General features: G+C 40.5%; 2 protein-coding genes across 10 annotated transcripts in view; one reads left to right on the forward strand and one right to left on the reverse strand.

The window, feature by feature from the left end:
* Positions 1 to 23883, forward strand: part of si:cabz01054394.5 — a 263846-nt gene that overhangs the window by 163862 nt on the left and 76101 nt on the right. The gene's annotated exons all lie outside the window — the stretch shown is intronic.
* zgc:175107 overlaps positions 13941 to 23883 on the reverse strand; it is a 91966-nt gene continuing 82023 nt past the window's right edge. For 4 of the 9 annotated variants that reach the window (XM_088649863.1, XM_087247597.2, XM_087247596.2 and 1 more), the window contains one exon: positions 14796 to 22101. In XM_088649863.1, the coding sequence (XP_088505989.1) occupies positions 21185 to 22101 (917 nt within the window). In that variant the 3' untranslated portion in view covers positions 14796 to 21184. 9 annotated transcript variants of the gene reach the window in all.

A 23883-nucleotide genomic window follows, 5' to 3' on the forward strand; every position in this document is an offset into this window, starting at 1 on the left:
TTTGAAGCTTAAGAATTCTTTGCTATTCTGCTGAAATCGAAACAATTTATAATCAGTTGCTCAGTGCATGTTCATATCGCTTACCTGGAGTCTATAGGATGTTTGCGGAAACTTATGTGCTAACCTTTTCAGATCATTTCAAAAACGCTCTGCTTAACTGCAGCAGTATTTATAATGTGTTGTGTGTTTTTTTTTAACAGGAACTGGGTTGGAGGTGGGTGGAGGAACCCTGCCAGACTTCCCAGAAATTCATGTTTTCTGGGGAATTTCTGAAAAGATATATTCTTTGTGTTTTACATTATTTTCTGTGGTAGAAAGAGTACTGAAAAATCCTATACAAGCAAAAGCCATTACTTGCCCAAAAATGTAGTGCAAGTAGAGTAAAAGTTATTCATTCATTTTATTTATCCTTTATTAATCTGGGGTCGCCATAGCGGAATGAACCGCCAACTTATCCAGCAAATGTTTTACGCAGCGGATTCCCTTCCAGCTGCAACCCATCACTGGGAAACACCCATACACTACTGTCAGCCAATTTAGCTTACTCAATTCACCTGTACCACATGTGTTTGGACTGTGGTGCAAACCGGAGCACCCAGAGGAAACCCACGCAAACATAGAGAGAACATGCAAACTCCACACAGAAGTGCCAACTGGCCCAGCCGAGGCTCAAACCAGTGACCTTCTAGCTGTGAGGCGATTGTGCTTCCCACTGCGCCACCGTGACGCCCAACCAATTCAATGTTTCAAATTTCAGCAACGACAGGGCCAGATTAAGAACATATTGGGCCCTGGGGCTATAGCAAACCCAAGGGCCCCATTTATTTTGTCGCCTCACAAACCTAGCTTTGTTGTTGTTGCTATTATTACTAATATTTGATAATTAATATGATCTAATTTTCCACTATTTGATTATTATAAATGGTTTTTATTTTACTAAAGCAGGCGTACAAGCTTACGAAATTACTCACATAACATAAACCTCAAGTTTTAAACAGGCTGGCAAAATCAGTAACAAAAACAGTAGCCTACTTCCTAAATGAGTGCTTTACAACAAATACTTGAAATAGTTGACTTTAACTTTAGCTGAGCACAAAATGCCTGAAATATCTTTAATATCCATGCTTCTAATTTCCCATTTGGTCTTGAGTCAATCAATTACACAAGGTTAGCATGCTTTTTCCCTTCAGATGTGCTGTCTGATGAAAGCCAGTGCCAATATTTTATTGCTCCAGATTATTACTTTGGTTTTTATAAAAGGGGAAATTCATTCATTTAAAAGTTTGCTTTGGAACTGGTTCAGTTAGACCTAAATCATGTTTCTTTTTTCAACTTTCATTTCTTTTTCATCCTTTTATAACCTGTTTAACACATTTTATTCAGTTTTTATCTGTTTTATTCACTCATTCATTTTCTGCCGCTTTTCTGGGGCCGGGTCGCGGGGGCAGCAGTCTTAGGAGAGAACCCCAGACTTCCTTCTCCCCAAAAACTTCCTCCAGCTCCTCTGAGGGGGATACCGAGGCGTTCCCAGGCCAGTCGAGAGATATAGTCCCTGCAGTGTGTCCTGTGTCATCCCCAAGGCCTCCTCCCGGTGGGACATGCCTGGAACACCTCTCTAGGTCGGCGTCCAGGAGGCATCCGATGCCCGAGCCTCTTTTGATGTGGAGGAGCAGCGGCTCTACTCCGAGCTCCTCCCAAGTGTCAGAGCTCTCACCCTATCCATAAGAATGCGCCCTGGGCCCCTTCGAAGCAAACTAATTTCGGCCGCTAGTATCGGAGATTTTGTCCTTTCGGTCATGATCCAAAGCTCATGACCATAGGTGAGAGCAGTAGACTGGTAAATCGAAAGCTTTGCCTTTCGGCTCAGCTCAATTCTTTACCACAACGGACCGGTACATCGACCGCATTACTGCTGCCACTGCACCAATCAGCCTGTCAAGCTCACGCTCCATCCTTCCCTCACTCCTGAACAAAACCCTGAGATACTTAAACTCCTCCACCTGGGGCAAGGACTTTCCTCCAACCTAGAGATGGCAAACCACCTTTTTCCGGTGGAGCACAATGGCCTGGAAGTGCTGATATTTTCTTGAGGTAGATACTCTGCAGCGATGCACATTTTGATAACTCTTATGTAGGCTATTTGAGTTGGTCGCACACTGTCTCGGTTTTGAGAGGGCAGGATTGCGTAGGTGCGTGGCGGTGGCCGAGACAGTGGTTCAGTGGTGTTTTAATTTTGATGATGATGAAAAACCTTTATTTGTCACATACACTTTTACATACACAACGATCAACACATTTCAGGGAAAGACAGGTCAAGGAGAGGTAGCTTTTAGGAAGAGAAAATAAGATACATTAGAGAAGAGGTAGGCCAAAAAAAGACCCTCTCAGACTGCCGTTGAAGTAGGGCAGTGTGAGATCAGGGGGAAAAAAGCTCTAGCACAAGCACATAAACACATAGACTTAACATCGCAACAGATTCGAACAGAGCATGTGAAGATAGTCCGATAAAGGTGGCAGCCATCTGATCCTGCAGCCAGGGGGTGCTGGTCACAGACCTGCCTACCCACTCCGGTGGGTGGAAGCACATGAAGGCGTGGGATGTGGGGTTAGGTAGTAATTGTCTATCTGTAGCTGTGTACGTGTGTGTGTGTGTGTGTGTGTAAGCCTGTAGAGTTTCAACATGTGTCCTTGGAACAGGGAGCAGGAATTCAGCATCTTGTTCTCTTGTTCTCTGTTGTTTGTCTCCAGCCGAGGTTGTCTGGAAGGAGTGTCACAGGGAAGCTGAAAGAGAAGAAAAGGTTTGCAATTTGGGTCAAGATCTGGTCTTGACTAAAGGTCTGAAAAAAAGGTCTAAAGACTAAAGACTAAGACTAAAGACTAAAGAGCCGCTAGTTTCACCCCGATGTTTTCAAGTTGGTGGTCTAAAGCCACAGTCTGAGAGCTAACAGCTCTGCTCACCACCATTTCAATCCAGACAGCCAGCTTGTCGGGGTTTTGAGCCGCACTGACCGTTTTCATCAATCGTCGATACCTCAGGGCTCCGCCTAAGCCCATCAGCAGAAACCCTCTTATCAAAGTTCTGAATCGATAGATATCTTCAATATCCTCCAGGCACACGACGCGCCACTTCTTCCACCCGTCCATCATGAACCCAGCATTAAATGTTCCCGCAGGACAGATGGGGTCCCCTAAACCCAGACTTCTCCTGAGAAGATGGTGTCTGTTGCGTTCAGAGACCAGGTGATCAAAACTATAATTCCTTATTTGTTTGGAGAAAAGAGCAAGGAGAGCCTCAGAGATAGAATAAGACGAGACAAGAGGAGCCAGCCAGGACAGATATGCCTTCGCTGAGAGTCAAAGAAGAATTTTATTCTAGAATAATTAAAAAAAATAGGGCAACACAGTGGCGGAGTAGGTAGTGCTGTTGCCTCACAGCAAGAAGGTCGCTAGTTCGAGCCTCGGCTCAGTTGGCGTTTCTGTGTGGAGTTTGCATGTTCTCCCTGCGTTCGCGTGGGTTTCCTCCGGGTGCTCCGGTTTCCCCCACGGTCCAAAGACTTGCGGTACAGGTGAATTGGGTAGGCTAAATTGTCCTTAGTGTATTACTGTGAATGAGTGTGCGTGTATGTTTCCCAGAGATGGGTTGCGGCTGGAAGGGCATCCGCTGCTGGATAAATCGGCGGTTCATTCTGCTGTGGCGACCCCGGATTAGTAAAGGGACTAAGCTGAAAAGAAAATGAATTAAAAGTCATTTTAATTTTTTTTATGATGCGCTTGGTTAGCCTTCTTAGGCTATACTGTTCTCGTGGTAGAGCGGACATAAGGAACTGTGCTGGGACTTAAGAGACTTTGCTGGGGGAAAACAGGACATCTGTTCACCCTTACTGGGTGAATTAAACGATAAAGATGTTCTATGGAAAACATGCGCTTGCTATACTTTGGGTCTCTGCACTTACAAAATTTAAGAATTTTGTCTTAAATTGCTGTGATTGTGTGTTTTGGCTAAGAATATGTCTTTGTCCACTAAGTCACTGATCTAGTCAGTGATCTGAAGTTCTGTATATTTGTGGCGTTTCACTGATAGCAGAATGAGAGCCAGCAGTATCTGGTCAGGTGTTAGAAACGCATTAAAACACTGGAAACGCACAGACATGAAGAATCAGCATATGAATCTCAACAATGGTTACAAATTTCTTGCCACAGCGCATGCTGGGAGTCTATGGCCCCGTTTACGCTGCCAGTTAAATGTGATCCGATTCTAATTTTTTTGCTCATATGTGACACCGATCGGATTTGTTCTATGACCGTGTAAACACGAAAAAAAATGCATGCATTCGGATATTCAGGGATGGGTTTCAGGCCTCCTTCAAATGTGGAAATAAATCAGATATAAATGGGATATGTGACAATGCAGACAGGCAGATTGCAGTTATTGAGGTGTTCTGTTTTGTATGAGACACCGACGCGGTAAACGAGAACAACAGAGAAAACGTGGAGGAGGAAAGTGGTGTGTGGTCGACAGCAGAAGTTACCTGCCTTATTGCCCTGTGGGGAGATGAGACAGCCCTGCTGAAAAATCCAGCTTAAACCAGCCTAGGCTGGTTGGCTGGTTTTAGCTGGTCGACCAGGCTGGTTTTAGAGGGGTTTTGGCCACTTCCAGGCTGGTTTCCAGCCATTTCCAGCCAGGAAAGTGACCAGCTAAATCCAGCTAAACACAGCTTGACCAGCCTAGCCAGGCTGGGAGCCTGGCCAAAACCAGCTATGTCCAGCTGAAACCAGGCTGGTCAAGCTGGTTTTAGCTGGATTTAGCTGGTCATTTTCCAGCCTGACCAGCTAAAACCAGGCTGGAAATGGCTGGAAACCAGCCTGGAAGTGGCCAAAACCCCTCTAAAACCAGCCTGGTCGACCAGCTAAAACCAGCCAACCAGCCTAGGCTGGTTTAAGCTGGATTTTTTAGCAGGGAGTGGAGGACACCATATATAAACCATAGGCGCAAGCTGCGATGACGGCCTTTTCCTTCCGCCTCAAAGTCATTTTAAAGTTGGGCGATCTTTGCATATTTCGCAGAGCTAAAAGCAAGACAATTTCTTCCATCGTGGCTAGTGTGGCACAGATGCTAGAACCCGCCTTTATGCATGCGCGACGTAAATTGTATGGCAAGTGTAAACACTTGAATCGGATATGGGTCACAATTAAAACAACGTGTAAACAGAACAGACAAGCAAACAAATCAGATATAGGCAACAAGTTCTGCATCAAGACCTGACAGTGTAAACGGAGCCATAGATGAATGAATGATTGATGTATGACTGAATGAATACTCACAGATGAGTGATGTATGAACTTCTCCGATTGTATAAAATGGATCTCACTGATTGTCTGCTCAGGACTTTCAAGTCCAGTCAGGAACGGATTATGACTTCAAAGGCCCTGGGACCGGTTACCTCCATGGGCCTCTTTGAAGCCATTTGCCCTGTTCTTTTTTTAAATGCAAGTTAATGAAAATGAATATTAAATCTATTCTCACAGCATCAAAATGCTCGTGCCATGCTTTATCCTGTTTTTTTTCTTTTTTTAGGCTGTTCAATAAGTGAAGTTTATTTATAAACTAATTTCGAGAGGATCACGTGATTATGATTGAACACAGCTGCTTCTGCATTAACTAATGTATGATTCGCCAAGTAGACGATTCCTAAGACACTATAAAGAGCCAGGGTTTTTCCACTACAGTCATCTTCGATTTGAAGAACCCCCCCTTCCACCCCTACTCCTCCACCTTTCCCTTCATAGGGCAGCACGGCGGCACAGTAATTAAGGGTGCGTTCACACCTGTAGTTCGCTTCGTTTGGTCCGGACCAAGGGTAATAAATGATACATTGTTGCATGTTCTGCCGTCTTTGGGTCGTTTTCACACCACACCGCTGGCTTTGGTCCGAACCAGTTGAAAAGAACCAAAGTGCCGTCATCTGACAAAACCCACATCTCTCATTGGCCAGATGTTGTTGAACATATTTCCTAAACTGCTTATCGATTGGTCAGAATTCACGTGCGGGAAAATGCCAATGAACTCCCGCAGGTAAACAAATCGGCAGAGACAAACTGAGGCTTTTGACTATGGCGGGACGACTGCGCTGGCTAATTGTGTCCCTGCTTTAGACAAACTATACATTTAGAGAAGGAATCGCGGCTGGAAAACAATGTTTTAATGCATCGCTCGTCACTTCAGGAGGAGATGTGAATTAATTTAGCTAAACTGCGACATGCTCATCTTGCGGAAATATTACCAACGATCAAACAGGTAATGTTTTTCCCCTCTCTCTCTTTCTGTGGGTAAAGCGCTGTCAACAAATATTTTTCCTCCATATCCCATAATGCACAGCGCATCGGCCTACGGCAGCTGGATTAGCCCAAAAGGCGCAGCTTGCGGTTGGACCTGTTTTAGTTCAGATCATATTCTCACCACAAACGAACCGCTCCAGGGTTCATCTGAAAGCGTACCAAGACCACCTCTTCAAGAAAGTCTCGGTACACTTTTTTGGTCCGCTTTTGGTGCGCACTCGAGTACGATTGCTGCATTCTCACATGCCCAAACGAACCGTACCAAAAGGGGAAACGAACTCCAGTGCTATTCAACCGAACTAAATATGGCAGGTGTGAAAGCACTGTTACCTCATGATAAGAACGACACCAATTCTAGTCCCTAAACAGGCCGGCTGTCGTTTCTGTGCGAATGTTCGTCCCATGCTCGCGTGGGTTTACCCCAGGTTCTCCGGTTGAATTGATTAATCTAAATTTAGCACTACAGTCAAACTCTTATTCAGCAGCATTTCTCTTCATAGCAGTCATTTTCTGTCCTCAGCTCTTATCAAAAAACGGGGAGTTCTGGAGACCTACCTGAGCTCAGAGCTCCCCTCTCGCCCTGCAAACGGTTGGGAACCCAGGGCTCTATCCAGGGACAGCCTGCCAAACTTGCTTTATAATCAATCATCAGCTAAGTCTTGAAATAATTGATAATAAAATGGAGGAGCTGAAAAGCCAGGTTAAAAACGAAGTACATTGGAAAAGGACACTGCCAAATGAGCCAAGACAACAGTTCCCAAGTATTTAAATCAGAAAGTTAATCACATTTATTTATGTTTGGGCATTAATGTAATGTAACTGAAATTGGCAGTAAGAATCAGCTCTGCTCTTAAGATTACACACTCCTTGAAGAATATATCAAATTGCATTAATTTCAGCTAAATAAGAGGTATCAAAGATTTGCATCTTCTTTTTGTTTAGTACTGAGCTATTTAACTTTTTTTTTTTTTTGATGCATTCTTCAGGAAAATAAAATTCATAAAATAAAAAAATTGACATGGTTCATAAGTTCCTTTGAATCTTTACTGTCTGTGTCACCTGGATGATCCTCAGCTGCTTTTGTTTTGCAATAATTGTTCATTAGTCCTTTGTTTGCTCTGTTTGAGGAGTTGAACTGCCTGCTTCTTCAGAAAAAGCTTCCAGTTCTGATGGATTGTTCAGAAACTTCTGTATATTTGAACACTTTCCAACAGTGACAATCTGAACGACTTTTTAGGGAACGTATTTTATAATATGTAGTGAAATTCATTTTAAAAGTAGCCTTTCCAACCCTGATCATACAGTAATTTCATGTGCACATGCAAATTCACACATACAAATCTATCTGTATTTCTGCACTGGAACCAAGACGAATGCCAACACAGGCTCATTCTGAAAATGTACCCCTTTATACATATCTGGAGATCGAGAATTATGTAGCCAGAAGTACGTATGGCTGCATTTTGTCATTAAAACGATTACTACAGAGCGGTTTGACACTGTTCCTTTTCGCGCTTACCACCGTGTGGACAGCAAAAAATAAAATAAACAAGTAAATAACGGTGAGAATGTGGTATAAATCAGGCTGCTGCAAGGGCTTTTCTTTTTCTGAAATGCTTTTGAAAACACTATCGGTTGGGTTTAGGGAAGGGGGTGGATGGGGCGATTGTTCAGTCGACCAGTCAGTCAATCGACAGTAGCCTCTGGTGGATTTTTACGAGAACAGCAGTTGCGAATGGCACTCGCAAGAGAAATTTGAGATTTGAAAAAGCGCACACATAGCTCCTGGAACGTACAGTTGAAGTCAGAATTATTAGCCCCCCTGAATTATTAGACCCCCTGTTTATTTTTCCCCAATTGCTATATATAAGCTTAATATAGCTTAAAGGGGCTAATAATATTGAGCTTAAAATGGTGTTTAAAAAAATGTAAAACTGCTTTTATTCTTGCTGAAATAAAACAAATAAGACTTTCTCTAGAAGAAAAAAAATATTATCAGTTATATTATATAACTTATAATGACTGAATAAGTTGTGGTGGGTTATTGGGGATGTGGTGGGTTTCTTAGGTTATTAAAGGGTGTTTTCTGTCACTACGTGTTCGGCTGCATTAATACATTCAGTGTAAGCTGCACGATTAATCATTGAATCTCAATCCAAACACAATTAGAAATCATCATAATTTGAGGGTATTTACATCCAAATCAGGCGAACGCTGTAGGATTTACAACAGTTTGCATACGTGCCTTCCATTACAGAAAATGATTGGTTTATTCACCTATTGAAAAATGATATAGTGCTTATAGACGTGACCTGTTTAACTATTTTAAACGTGTCTTTCACAACTTCAGCTGTATTTCTGTGAACATTTCTTGCAGTCGGTGGTCAAAACACACTGCTGACTTCCACAGAAATTTGGGCTATTTGGTTTCCTAAAAAGGTTTCATTAAATATTTTGGCCACCAAAAAGGAACCCAGAGCAATCCAAATTCTGTAATGCTGTAATGCATAATTTATGAAAAAAAAAAGGTTAAATATTTGGATTGTTATTATTTAGATCATGAAATTGATCTTTTGCACTACTGAACTTAGCTATTGCCCCTGAACTTAGTTTAAACGTTACGCTTCGTTGCAGCTAAATATTTACAGAAGCCTCTGCTTATGAACAGTAAAAAAGAGATGACAGTGAGATTACATTACACTGATGAAACTTCTCGGGAGGCACAGGACATTAACATGACGTCAGATTGATGTTGTACCCCAATTTCGTGTGGACGTTGCATTTTATTTGGAATTGTAAATCGTGTTGACGTCAGAACCCAACATCAGGCCGACATCAATGTCCAACGTCCAACCTAAAATCAACTGAATATCAACATATAATGATGTTACAGCTTGATGTTGTGTGGACGTTATCACTATGACGTTTATCAGATGTTGGATTTTGGTTTTCATACCTGATGAATCAATGTCAGTATTTGACGTCAATATGACGTTGGTTTAAGATGTTGGCTCGACGTTGGATGTTGGTCACTTTCCAACACAATGTAAAAACGACCAAATATCAACGTCTAATGATGTTACAGCTTGATGTTGTGTGGACGTTGGATTTTGGTTGCCATACCTGACAAATAAATGTCAGTTTTTGACGTCAATATGACGTTGGTTTAAAATGTTGGTCTTTACGTTTGATTTTGATCACTTTCCAACACAACCTAAAAACAACTAAATATCAACGTCGAATAATGTTACAGCTTAACATTGTGTGGACGTTATCACTATGACGTCTATCAGACGTTGGATTTTAGTTGCCATACCTGACAAATAAATGTCGGTATTTGACGTCAATATGACATTGGTTTAAAATGTTGGCTTGACATTTGATTTTGATCACTTTCCAACACAACCTAAAAACAACCAAATATCAACGTCTAATAATGTTACAGCTTGACGTTGTGTGGACGTTAACACTATGACGTCTATCAGATATTGGATTTTGGTTGCTATACCTGACGAATAAACATTAGTATTTAACGTCAATATGACATTGGTTTAAGATGTTGGCTTGTCGTTAGATTTTGGTCACTTTTCAACACAACCTCAAATCAACCAAATATCAACGTCTAATGATGTTACAGCTTGACGTTGTGTGGACGTTACCCCTATGACGTCGTTATTGGACGTCAGAATAAGGTTGTGCTTGGACGCTGGCTAGACATTGAATTTTCGTCACCCGACGTCACAATCTAAAGCTAACCTATTATTAACGTCTTACGATATTGTTATGTTGCTGGGTTATTTTATTGGTCCTGACAAATCTCGCTTTTTTTTGTATCCGTCAAATATAATAATTTCTTCCTACTCGTGTTTGCGCAGATTACGTTAACTCTTTTGCACCTTGTAGTTAGTTAAAACTTAAACTTACAAAACCACAATTATTAAGACTTCAGACAAACGTCTTCATATTAAATCTAATATAGATGATTGTGCCTTTATATTTTTGTGCAGTTGAAAAGTTGGAATTTTATATTTATATTGGAAAATATGTTTTTTTTTTTAAATAAATGTAAACATACTACTACATTAAATTGTGGCTGGAATGGCATCCGATGTGTAAAACCAACGCAATCCCACGGCAATTTGTAACTTTTTGATTCAGTTACAGCTAATTTGTATGAATTCGTATGATCTAATTCGTACTATTTAGTATTATTTGCTCATCCCCCAATGACGGTTGGGTTCAGGTGTGGGGTTAGGTGCCACGCCTCCTTTTTAAAATCGTACAATTTCGTACGACTAAACTCATAAGAATTCGTACTAATTAGCCACTAAACTGGCAAAATGTAAAATACATTTTCTTGTGAGATCAGGCTGGTAAAACATATGCTGGATAAGTTGCCAGTTCACTCTATAGTGGTGACCCCTGATTAAGCCGAAAGAAAATGAACGAAAAATAAATTACTATGAAAGGAAGAAAATAATCAACGACACAAGTGTATGGTTGCTTGCCAATCTTTATAATGAAATGGGACAAACATATGAGGCAAGACATTTATTTTATTCATTCTCATTTTGGCTTAGTCTCTGTATTAATCTGGGGTCGCCACAGCGTCATGCACAGGGGATGCCCTTCCAGCTGCAACCCATCTCTGGGAAATGATTTATTTATTGTATGATTTTTCGTTTTTCACTTTGGCCGATTTCGGTCTTGGTTCTGAATGTTTGAGGCATTTGTTTCTGCTCTTGCCCAACAGTGGACCAGAAATGTGGAGAGACACTGCACTGTTTGCATACAGTGTTGATTCTGTGCTAGTTTATGTCATGAGCAAACACGAGGCTTTTCTTGAGTATTAGCTTACTCAGTTGTTGATATTCTTCTAGACTGCAGCATCAATAGTTCAGTATATACAATTGAAGTCAGAATTATTCGCCCCCCTTTAAATTTTATTCTTTTTAATATTTCCCAAATGATGTTAGACAGAGCAAGGAACTTTTGACGGTATGTCTGATAATATTTTTTCTTCTCTAGAAAGTCTTATTTGTTGTATTTCGGCTAGAATAAAAGCAGTTTTAAAATTTTTAAACACCATTTTAAGCTCAATATTATCAGCCCCTTTAAGCTATATTTGTTTCCGATAGTCTACAGAACAAACCATCGTCATACAATGACTTGCCTAATTGCCCTAACCTGCCTAGTTAACCCTTTAAATGTACCTTTAAGCTGTATAGAAGTGTCTTGAAGAATATCTAGTCTAATATTATTAACTGTCATCATGGCAAAGAGAAAACAAATCAGTTATTGGAAATTAGAAAGGATTACCTTCAGACTGCCTGCCAAAAGACTGGAAGACTCTTGTTTGCTGCAACACATTTAATGGCTGTATCTCTGTAAACTGTCACGGTCACCAAACACACTTATGAACAAGGCAAGTAAACAGTGTTTTCCTGCTTGGGAACTTCAAGCACTCTTTTAATATGTGACCACAAAACCATCTGAGATTTAGACATCATCTGATAACTGAGAATTGATCAAGGCTGAATAAATAAAGGGTTCCATTCGTGCATAGTTGGTTAGAATGGGACAATATTTGCCTGAGATATGAAGATTTGAAAATCTGGAATTGTATATAAAAAAAAAAATGCTGGGATCCCCTTATGTTGTCCCAACAAAAATCCTTTCATTCATTCATTTTCTGACGTTTTTCCGGAGCCAGGTCGCAGGGGCAGCAGTCTTATGCTGCGTTCACAGCAGATGCGGAACGCGCGTCAAGCGCGAGTGATTTACATGTTAAGTTAATGCAAACGCGCGAATAGGCATCCTGCGGCGCGATACGTGCGAATGGCGTGGTTGAATTAAGCATTTTGCACGTTTGACGCGCTTAACAAGCGTTTCTCTCGAGTTCGAAAGCCTGAATTTCAGCGGACATTCGTGCCGCGTAAACCAATCAGAAGCTTGCTCTTGTGGGGGCGTGATTGTGACGTAGAACCTGTTGATGGTGTCCCATGGGAAATCCTCCAGGCGACACCGACAAGTCATCAAACTGGGCTGGGCTCATTCAGAAGCACCGTTGAAAGCCTCCGTGATCCAGGTTCAGTTTCTGGAGGAGTTTATGAGCTCACAGAGCTGGATGCACCTCTGAAAGCATGTAGTGGACTCAGACACGGTCCTAAACATATCGACGCTGTTTTTCAGTCTTCATAAAGTACACAAACACTGTTATTTTCTCAATAAAATCCATGTTAGCCTTTTAGCAACGAAGCTAGAGTCACCGGGCAGACAGAAGCCCTGCCCATCACGCGAATCCGCGTCTGTTCTGAAGTGAATTTGACGCGCGAATGAAGCGCGTAAACTCAAATGTTCATGTGGCAATTTACGCGCGAATAGCGTTCCGCGTCTGGTGTGAACACAGCATCAGGAGAGAACCCCAGACTTCCCACTCCCCAGACACTTCCTCCAGCTCCCCCGGGGGGATCTCGGGGATTTCTCAGTACTTGGTTGTGGCTGGATAGGCTACCGCCACATAAAACATATGCCAAAATTGTTGGTGGTTCATTCCACTGCGACGAACCCTGATGAATCAGGGACTAATTCATTCATTCATTCATTTTCTTGTCAGCTTAGTCCCTTTATTTGTCCGGGGTCGCCACAGCAGAATGAACCGCCAACTTATCCAGCAAGTTTTTACGCAACGGATGCCCTTCCAGCCACAACCCATCTCTGGGAAACATCCACTCACACATACACTACGGACAATTTAGCCTACCCAGTTCACCTGTACCGCATGTCTTTGGACTGTGGGGGAAACCGGAGCACGCGGAGGAAACCCACGCGAACGCAGGGAGAACATGCAAACTCCACGCAGAAACGCCAACTGAGCCGAGGTTCAAACCAGCGACCTTCTTGCTGTGAGGCAACAGCACTACCTACTGCGCCACTGCCTCGCCCATCAGGGACTAAGCCGTAGTTAAATGAAAACATGATTACGATAAACCGATGTGAGTTTACCTCAATGTAATATAATCAAACGTGTAAACAGAACTGTTTTTTAACTGGTAGCATCTCAAGAATTTTTTTTCCTATAGTTCCAACGCAATCTCGCGGCTATTCGTAACTTTTTGATTTAGCGGCTAATTCGTATGAATTCGTACGATCTAATTTGTACAATTTAGTACGATTTGCGAACTCGTACGAATTAGCCACTTAACCGACAAAACGTAAAATACTTCCGTTTCCTCGTGAGGTCAGGCTGATAGTTCAGTATTTTGGTTCGTCTCAGACAAAAGCAGCGCCATTAATGCGAAAGTTTGACCTTCAATAACAACCAGAGCTGTCGGCGCCAATAGCTAGTGGTTAACTCGTGGGCGAGCACAGTTTAGATCCCGATTTGAGGCCGATCCTTCCCCCTCTCACTTTATTGTAAATAAATTTTTTGCTGTAAAACCCCTAATAAAAATAAGAAAACTAAAAAAAACAACCAGGGGTCCGTTTATCGTACGTGGATTACTCAATTAGCTAGATTTGGTTATTGACGATTTGACACGATCCAGGATCTATCAAATCCTCTTAGATCTTTTAAGCGAGATACGAAGAACGGACCCCAGAGCTCATTTGTTTGCTTTATTTATAGAGCACATTTCAAAACAACAGATGTTGACCAAAGTGCTTTACAAAAAGAACAGCATACAAAATCTACCAGATGGGGGTCTGTGACAGATAAAGCCCCATCACCTCTTGATTTTAACTGTGATTTGGGAACAACTAGCTGAAACTTGATCGGCCTCAATGAAGTGTGCCAGTGAAGAAGCTCGCCGATGTAAATAGGTGCCAGACTATTAAAACCTTTAAAAACAGGTCTTAATTACTTGTGTTGTATCTTAAATGGGACTGGGAGCCAGTGAAGAGATGATAAAACTGGCGAGATACTAGAAACTTTTTTGTCCCAGTTAAAAGCCTAGCAGCTGGTCGGAACCAGCTGCAGGCGTGCAATTGAAGCCTGCAAAACTCCTGAATACAGAGTTGTAGTAGTGCAACCTTTACATGATAAAAGCGTTGATGATTGCTTCCAACTCCAAGACAGAAAAGATTTCGGTCCCACTTTATATTAAGTGGCCTTAACTAATATGTACTTACATAGGAGCTAATAGTTTGTTACTATGTACTTATTGTGTAAATACATGTATTTACTGTGTACCTACGCTTGATTAAATACATGTATGTTATTACATCTGTAATTAACTTTTGTAAATACATTTGTAAATACACTGTTGACCATTCCCTACACCTTAACCCACCCTTAAACCTACCCACACCACCAAACCTGTCCATAACCCAACCTCTATCCCAACTCAAGAGCACCACAAGTGTTCTCAAATACGTTATAAACACAGTAAGTACATTGTATTTATTTTTTTGATGCAAGTACAGTAGTTAAGGACACTTAATATAAAGTGGGACCAAGATTTCAATTTGGCAATGTTCCTTTATTGATAGAAACCACTTCTGACGACTGAATTTATTTGCTTGTCAAACTTTAACTCGGTGTCAAAAAATAACTCACAAAGACTTTTTGCGTGACTGTGGAGCTTAGGCTTGAGCGAACCTAATTGATTAATTGTAGATTGACAGACACACGTGGGGCCATTAGCACTTCAGGTTTTGATTCATTCAAGTGTAAAAAAGTTACCAGCCAACCGTTCCTTAATCTCTTTAAAACCGGTAAAAAAGGACTGTAAAACAGAGTTTACGCCCATTTTATGGGCATGTAAAGCTAAATATCATCAGCATAAAGATGATAGCTTACATGCTTCTTACATATAGCAGCCAAGTATGGAATAAAATCGCTGTCATAAATATTTAGTGCATAAATAAAATTCATCCATGTGTAATTATAAAATAGAATAGGAAAACAGAGCGTACTCGTAATTTTACAAGGGTACAATTCCAAAATCTGCGATTAGAGCAGACACAGATACGTCATTTTCTTTGTCTGTTTGTATGACTGATAAATTTACGATGTGTGTATGTAACGGAGGCCAGCTAGTGTGTGCTTTTCAGGTAAACCTCACTCCTCTGACCTTTAAAGCTGCTCTAGCAATGTTATAGTTGAACACCGTTAAGCGATTGATTGAGAAATTCTGCGCTCGCTGCCTGTAACGTTAACTTACATTACGCTCACTATCCTCGGCCCGTTCTTAATTTTGATTCTGTAAAATGTCCTAGAGACACAGCGAAAATGGACCTCATTAAGTCCCAACCTTAATTACAGATCATGAAGGACAATTTTCAAAGAGGGAATAACAAAAATCGTACCTGAGACGGAGTGCCCAGCAACCGTTGTGATCGATGGCTCTCGCTTGTTTATTAATGCCCGTGACAGCGGTGATGTAATTTTGACAGTCGAGTGTTGCTATTTGATTCATACTCGTAATCAGGCTGTCGTGTTCGTGGTGAAACGCTATTTCGTGTTTGTAAAGTACACCCATCGTTAGGGATGAACCGATACCACTTTTTTACAAACCGATACGAGTACGAGTATTTTAATTTGTTTACTCGCCGATACCGAGTACCGATACTTCATAGATTTGGCTAGAATGAAGTTTATTTGTTTTTTTTTTTTGCCTGTAGCAAGGATGAACACAAAAATCTTTTAACAGAAGGCTATTCCAAGCCAAAAATGTACACACATTATTGATGACCCTGCAAATCCATTAAGCACGGACAATTAAAAGACTAGTTATCCTGACATTCCTCGACGACTTCACACACTACACAATGTGTGCGCAGTGTAAGTTACCTTATGGGGTCACGCTCATTGCATATTGGGGACTCATAAAACCTTGTTATGCGCGATTCTTTCATATTCAGGAGTCCTGCCTTGTGATGTGTGATCTGCGGGTCAGGAATACAAAAAGTCGGCTACTTGATATTTAACTATGAGTGGGTCGCGGGTAGATAAGACCAATAGCCATAAAAATGCAACGCATACCCTTATTTTAAAAATCACGCGACCATCATCTCACAGTGTTTATTAATGAATAATCATATTTTTTTTAATTAAAACAAAAAGCACTGACAAGCCAACTGCAGAGAAACAAGCAACCATCGCGACAACCGTATAATCACTTTTTCCGAAGTTCAGCTCTTCTTTTTGCTCCTGACTATTATGCGTTTAATGTTAAAAAATTGATATATTGAATATTATTATATTGATATATATCAATATTGAATAGCCCTACTAGAGAGTATCCTGCGCATGTCTTTTATCACTGAAGCCGCTCTCTTCAAAAACCGAAAGTTGCTTCGTCTGTCTGCAATATTTAGACTTTTAATAAAATGGAAAGTTAATTTAGATGAGCCAATATTCGAATACTGCAGTAAAATAACTGTGACGTGCGGCCACACATCGAATCTATGAGGTCTGATCTCATCTCGCTCTAGCTGTCATGCAGACATTGATGCAGACGCCACACGAGTCAAGTCGCAAAACTGAGGCTGGTACCAGCTGACAGAATAGCTGAAGCCTTTGCGAAATCTGTGAAAATACAGCACTGAAACTAACAGGCATAAATATCTTTGAGCCAAAAAGTCTATTTGTAGGATATCTGTATGAACGCAATCAGAGCTGATATTAGGCTATGTAGAAGTTAAGTCGCCAATAATTAGGCTATATTAATTCTAATAAAATGAAAACCAAAATAAACAATTCATTGCGTTTTTCGTTTAATAAAAAATATACGGAAACGAAAAAAAATTAAATCTAGTTTGTATTAATGTGTTTTAATATTAATAAAACTATGCTCAGCCTATTTAAGCTTAACGGCTATATACACCGCCAATAGACGAGCATTCAAAAAAATTATTTTACTGTGTACTGGATTAGGATTAAAATGTATATTTTACGATAAAAACTAAATGTAGCATGTCTCGCTGTCATTTAAACATGCAATTTATAACACACCAGAGCTGTAAGCGGTGTGTAAGCATACAGGGCGGTGTTTGGTTACTGCGCACCACGTTATTGAACGCCAACATCTGAGGGAGATTATGCTATCCGATATATTACCGATCAGGGCTCGAAATTGCGACCATTTTGGGCGCATATGCGACGAAATTTTATCTATGCGACCTTAAAATATATTTGGGAGCATTTCTGCGAGTGCTTAAAATTGTTGTGTGCGACCAGTTTTTACTGCAAAATGTTCACCACATGCGCGGATTCGGGAGACATTCACGCAGAATTCATCTCTAAGCTCTTTGTCTGCACTTGGAACGGGAAACGCAGCGCTCAGGAATGGTTTAAAACAGTTGTCATGTCGACTTGCTGCAGTAAACAAAGCCAAGTCCGTAATGCTTGCCCCGCCTTCACGCTCTTCTTATTGGCCCACTGCTCTAGCGCTGAACGCGAATGATTGGTTAATATCAGCTGTCAATCACTCAGTCAGCGCCTTCTGGCTTCGGATGACAGAGAGCTACTACGCGGAAAACTAAAGCGCTAAAGATGAGATTGAAGATAACGCGGACAGATTTAGTTTTAGAAACCATCTAGTTACAAATAATGACACATCTTACTAGTGATCATGTGCTGAATGTTAATCCACCATCTACACTTTTCCAAGAGTTGAAGACTTCTGTTGGCTTCAAGTCCGATATAAAAAGTCCGTGGGATGGAGTTTTCAGGTAACTGTTTGCCACATCTTGCACGAGAGCTTCTGTTTAATCCTTCATATAATCGCCAGATGCTGTCCGCTGTGCAAGGGGCAACTATATGTCAAATTTAACATCACGTACACCATCGCAAACGGGCTTACACTGAGTAAATTAATATCGCTACTCATGAAAAGGCCGGTATGGCTATTAACATGAAGTATGCATATAATAAGGTACAGTATATGTCAAAAGCATCAGTGCAATATCCGACAGCACTTGTGAGAACAGCACAGTTATACCGTTAACAGATTCATTCAAGCAGTGCGTGCAGGGCCGGTGAGCGCTCCGTGTATGCTTTGCTCACTCAGTTCTGTTATAAAAATGTATTTTCTTGTGATAACGGGATTTCGTTGAGACATATTTTCGGCACGTACGCATATTTATATATATATATATATATTTTTTTTTTTTGCTTGTTAGTTTGATTAGTGTTGATTTCAAATACAATAAATCTGTTTGTATAAAACTTGTAGTAACGGTGCTCATAATTGGTGGTGCGACTAAATTTTGGCTGATGCGCCTAAATTTTTAAAGTTAGGAGCACCGGTGCTACCAAGCAAAAAGGTTAATTCCGAGCCCTGCCGATATATATATGCTAGCCTATATTACCGAGAGATTTTAAAATATAAAAGGCATTTAAAAAAATTGTCATCTTGCCAGTGTATGTAGCCTATGTGTGTTGCCCTCGCATGTCACCTGCCATCTGGCGAGAGAGAGAGCGCGTGCTTAAAGAGCTCAAAGCTGGCATATAACCAAAAACAAGATCATATCGTTATAACTATCCCATTAACGATACTTAAAGAAACATTTCTACATTGACATGGTGTTTATTGAGATCTGTGTGATCTGTCTGTCTGCTCTTTACAGAATCGGTGACCGCAGATGCTCAGCACTGACTATAAGCTTTTATTTAGCCTGTAGTCTTTAGTTTTTTACATCATGTTCTATTACTTAAAATATCTTTCATTTTATTTTATTTATAGTTTATGAATAAAATGAGTGCTAGCTTGTTTCGCTGTGATCATTACGCAAGGATCATATTGCATATTCGGTTTATTCTTCAGTAGCCTAAAGATTCGTCAATAATGTATTTTATAAATGGACTGTTTATAAGGACTAAGCTATTATTATATAATACATTGGGCTAATTAAAACATTAAGACATTGAAGTCAGGTAGGACAACAAATCACATCCATGTAGTGAATTACTGTTGAGTGGTATCGGTGCGTGGTATCGGCCTTTCATGTCCGATACGAGTACGAGTATTTGAACCAAGTATCGACCCGATACTGGTATCGGTATCGGTGCATCACTACCCCTCGTAAATGTATCAGTCATATACAAACAGACAAAGAAAATGTCATATCTGTCTGTTCTAATCGCAGATTTCGGACTTGTACTCTTCTAAAATTACGAGTACGCTCCGTTTTCCTTTACGATTTTAGAATTACACATGCGTGAATTTTATTTACGCATGAAATATTTATGACACTGATTTTATTCCATACCAAGGGAAGCATGTAGATGGAAAAAAAGGTCCCACTTTATATTAAGTGGCATTAACTAAAATGTACTTGCATAGGAGCTAATAGTTTGTTACAATGTACTTATTGTGTAAATACATGTATTTACTGTGTACTTATGCTTGATTAAATACATGTATGTAATTACATCTGTAATTAACTTTTGTAATTACATTTGTAAATACACTGTTGACCATTCCCTACACCTTAACCCACCCTTAAACCTACCCATGCCACCAAACCTGTCCATAACCCAACCTCTATTCCAACCCAAAAGCACCACAAGTGTTCTCAAATACATCATAAACACAGTACATTGTATTTATTTTTTGATGTAAGTACATAGTAGTTAGGGACACTTAATATAAAGTGGGACCGAAAAAAGAGCTGGGCCCAAAGTGGATCCTTGGGGGACACCACACTCCATACGTGCAGATGAGGAAGAAAAGTGTCCTACTTCAATAGAGAAGGTTCTCCCTAAGAGATAAGAACTAAATTCAAAACATTTCCTTGAATACCAGCCCACAATCTTAAACGCTGTGATGGTTGATGGGTCAGATGACATTAATCATGTGAGACACAAAAGATCACTGATGTATTCTGATATTCCTATGCGTAAAAGCACAACTCTTAGTGATGAAGTGAAACGTAAGAGACAGAACAGGCGGCTCCGGCAGAGGGCGCGCCGAATCAACAAACCAGCTGGACGAACTCTCTGTGAACCCTTAGGTACCTCAGGCTACCCCCTCCCTTGTACTTTAAATGAACCCCCTCCTCGTACTTCTACCGAGCCCTCTACCCAGCTCCTTGCCGAGCTCGAACACCTAAATCTGGGGCATAACTGAGGGAAGTGAGGCTGATATTAAAAAGGCCCATGTATTGATTTCTATGTACTCATATATCTGTCTTCCTATTGTTCAAGTGATTTAGCATGCTCCTTGAATGTATGAGTTAAGCAGTTTTTGCATGATTTATGAACACTATTATATGAGACATTGAGTATAAAAGCTGACTTGTACTCTTCAGCTTTGCGCTTCCCGACTTCTGTTCATTGAGGTTGGTTGCCCTTTGTCTCCAACGGGAGGCAAAGTAAGGATTTCTTGTTTTCTGTTTGTCTTTTGTTTGTTCTACTTTTTCACTGGATTTTATTTTATTAATAAAAGTGTATTTTATTAATTTTCTTCACTGGAGTGGACATTGACTTCCTTTTCCAGAACCCATCTAAGTTACCCTGTGTGGTAAAGTATGCTCTAATTTATTCTTTTGCAAACTACGTTCTTTAAACACGATCCTTAAACTAAACTCTTGCTAAGAAATATAGCTAAGGGAGGATCCTGATCTTAACTTTGTTTAATTAGGGTGATTAAATAAAGGGAAATCAGCACAACGCTCAATCAAAATATTGTGAAGTATTGTGTCAAATGCAGGTGTAGTAAAACTAGACATGCGCATTTTCCAGAATCAACAGTCAGAAACCATTTCTGGTTATCGATGTCAGAGTATTTTGGAATGGATGTGTCAATAGAGCTTTTCCAGCTAAACTAAAAAACATCGTTGCCTATGTGAACAGCGCATTTTATAATTCACCAGGTGGTGCAGTATTTGTTTAATGAAGGGCTCATGGCGAGTTCTTTTCACAGGGACTCTGCAAATGGCGTTTGAGGTCTGTGTGGTAGGTGAAGCTCTTCTCGCAGTGAACGCAGTTGAACGGCTTCTCTCCGGTGTGAACTCTGATGTGAATGTTCAGGTTTCCCCTGAGCGTGAAGCTCTTTCCGCACTGAGGGCAGACGAAGGGTCTCTCTCCGGTGTGGATCCGACTGTGCACCTCCAGGACGGCTTTATTCGAGCAGCTCTTTCCGCAGTGAAGGCACATGAAGGGCTTCTCTCCGACATGAGTGTTCACGTGACTCCTGAGTTCATCGCTGTCGCCGAAACTCTGTTCACAGTGATGACAGATGAAGCTGCTCTCCCGCGAGTGGATCCTCATGTGGCAATTCAGATTTACCTTGCATCTGAACGACTTTCCGCACTGAGCACAGCCGAACGGCTTCTCTCCGGAGTGAATCCTCATGTGAGTGTTCAGACTCTCCTTCCGGGAGAAGCTCTTGCCACAGAGGTTGCAGATGAAGGCGCTCTCGCCGGTGTGATTCCTCACGTGGGTTTTGAGGTTTCCTTTGTGCGTGAAGTTCTGGCCGCAGAACGGGCAGCTGAAGGGCTTCTCTCCGGTGTGAACTCTCATGTGCACTTTCAGGTTCTGCTTTTGAGAGAAACTCTTGCCGCACTGCTGGCAGGAGAACGGTTTCTCTCCGGTGTGGGTTCTCTTGTGAACTTCCAGGTTTTGTTTTAGACCGAAGGACTTGTTACACTCGCCGCAGATATAATAACCGCTGGATTCAGCGCTCTGGGGCCTTTTTAGTAAGGAAGCGTCTTGAGTATGTGTGGATTTTTCGCCAATTGCGGAGTCACGTTTGTCATGCTGATTTCTTTCTTCCAATTCATTCGTTTCTTGGCGCTCCACTTTCGGTGCCGTCAGGTCTAAAGCAAGACATAATAAATATATCAATAATCATTTAAAGACAAGAGAGGAACACATGCTATTAAATGGTGAACTATAGAAACATATATAAGAACTTTGTTTGAACAGGACAACACTTTATAATATTGCTGACAGCCAGTACGAGCTGAAAAGTTAGCATAAACGGCTAAATAACTACATACTTCACTAGGGGTGTAACAGATCACGCTTGTAGGTTTATTCAACATTTAGAACAACTGCAGAGAGATCGCCTCCCGCGTCATTTAAATCATGTTTATGAAAGCATTTCGGCTTCCCTGTAAAACATAATGATGACGGAACAAGTTGTGGTGGGATCTAAATGCTTTCTTAGGTTATTAACCCTGTAAGACCTGACATGAGAAAAAATAGTCAGAAAATTCAAATTTTCTACATCTGGGATGTTTATTACTAACTATATTATTATTAACTTAATAACTTATTATTAACTATTAAGCAACATCAAAAAAAATCATGATTTTTTACCATATTTTTCATATTTTTCATGATATTTACCACGAAAATTAAACGGAACTAACGTTATCCTTCAGGCATAAAAAAAACGCAACGAGAAAAGACGAGCCTAAATTCATTTTTAGCATCGCTTTTAAATGCTAATGATGATGTTAAAGACATAAACTAATAGCACAATTATAGAAAATGAGAAAAGGTGATTACAGATTCATAAACGTCGTCTTGTTATATGAAATATTAAATTTATTCTGGTTTTACGGACCCTTTAGTCTAAAACGCATTTAAGGAAATGCAATAGTACTGAAGTGTCTTTCACTGACAAATTTTGCATGCTGGTTTAATTTTTTATTTTTCCAGAGACATGTTTATAAAAGTGATGTCCTAATTGAATTGATCATAGTCTAATATAAGCTCTGGACCTTGCATCCCAAATGTAAGGAACAGGGAAGAAGACTGAAGAGAATAACATTAATCCAGTATTTGTTGCCTCCCGTTTTTTCTATGATTTTTATATGAATATTTTTCATATTTATATTATTTGCTTATTGATTTTATTATTTATGGATTAATCTTTGCACTAATGTTAATTGTTTTGTTGTTGTTTTGTTGAGTTTTTAATGAGTTGAAAATGTACATTTTATTACTAAGTAATGCATTTAAATAATTAATGTTCACTGTTGTTTTAATGCAGGGGGAAGAAGAATCTAGAATCTAAAATCTCTATCTAAAGATCTAAAATCTTTTATAGAATCTTCAATCTGTTTGCTAAATTAATAAATAAATGAATTAGTTTTAAACACTCCAGAAGGACACAAAGTAGGAATCACTGGTCCCTTTATTAAAGATTGTTTATTTCTTCACTTTTGAAGCTGCTAATAACAGTGCTGTTTTAAAGAGCCCATATTATGGGTTTTTGAAAATTCCCCTCCATGTAGTGTGTAACACAGCTCTAAGTGAAGTGAAGTATCCAGCTAAGGCTTAAATCTGTAAGAGTTCAGTGTTTAAAACGGTTGATTCATCTATAAAAGAGTCGACTCATAGTGCTTCAAACGAGTCGCCTTGATACCGAGTCATTAGGTGTTTCGCCATGACGAACGAACGAAACCAAGTTATTCACGTGCACGCGCAAACCCGGGAGATTTGAAACCTGAGGCCCCGCCCTCTGACGCAGAAACCCAGACACACACACACACACGCACGCACACAAACATGCCGGTCGATTGAAGTCACACTGCAGATGGATATTATCGAGTCTCTACCCAGAGATGAAACCTCAGCATTATAACCAA

Source organism: Danio rerio, chromosome 4, assembly GCF_052040795.2.
Source record: "Danio rerio strain M-AB ecotype USA chromosome 4, GRCz13ab, whole genome shotgun sequence".
In the NCBI taxonomy this organism is placed as follows: domain Eukaryota; kingdom Metazoa; phylum Chordata; class Actinopteri; order Cypriniformes; family Danionidae; genus Danio; species Danio rerio.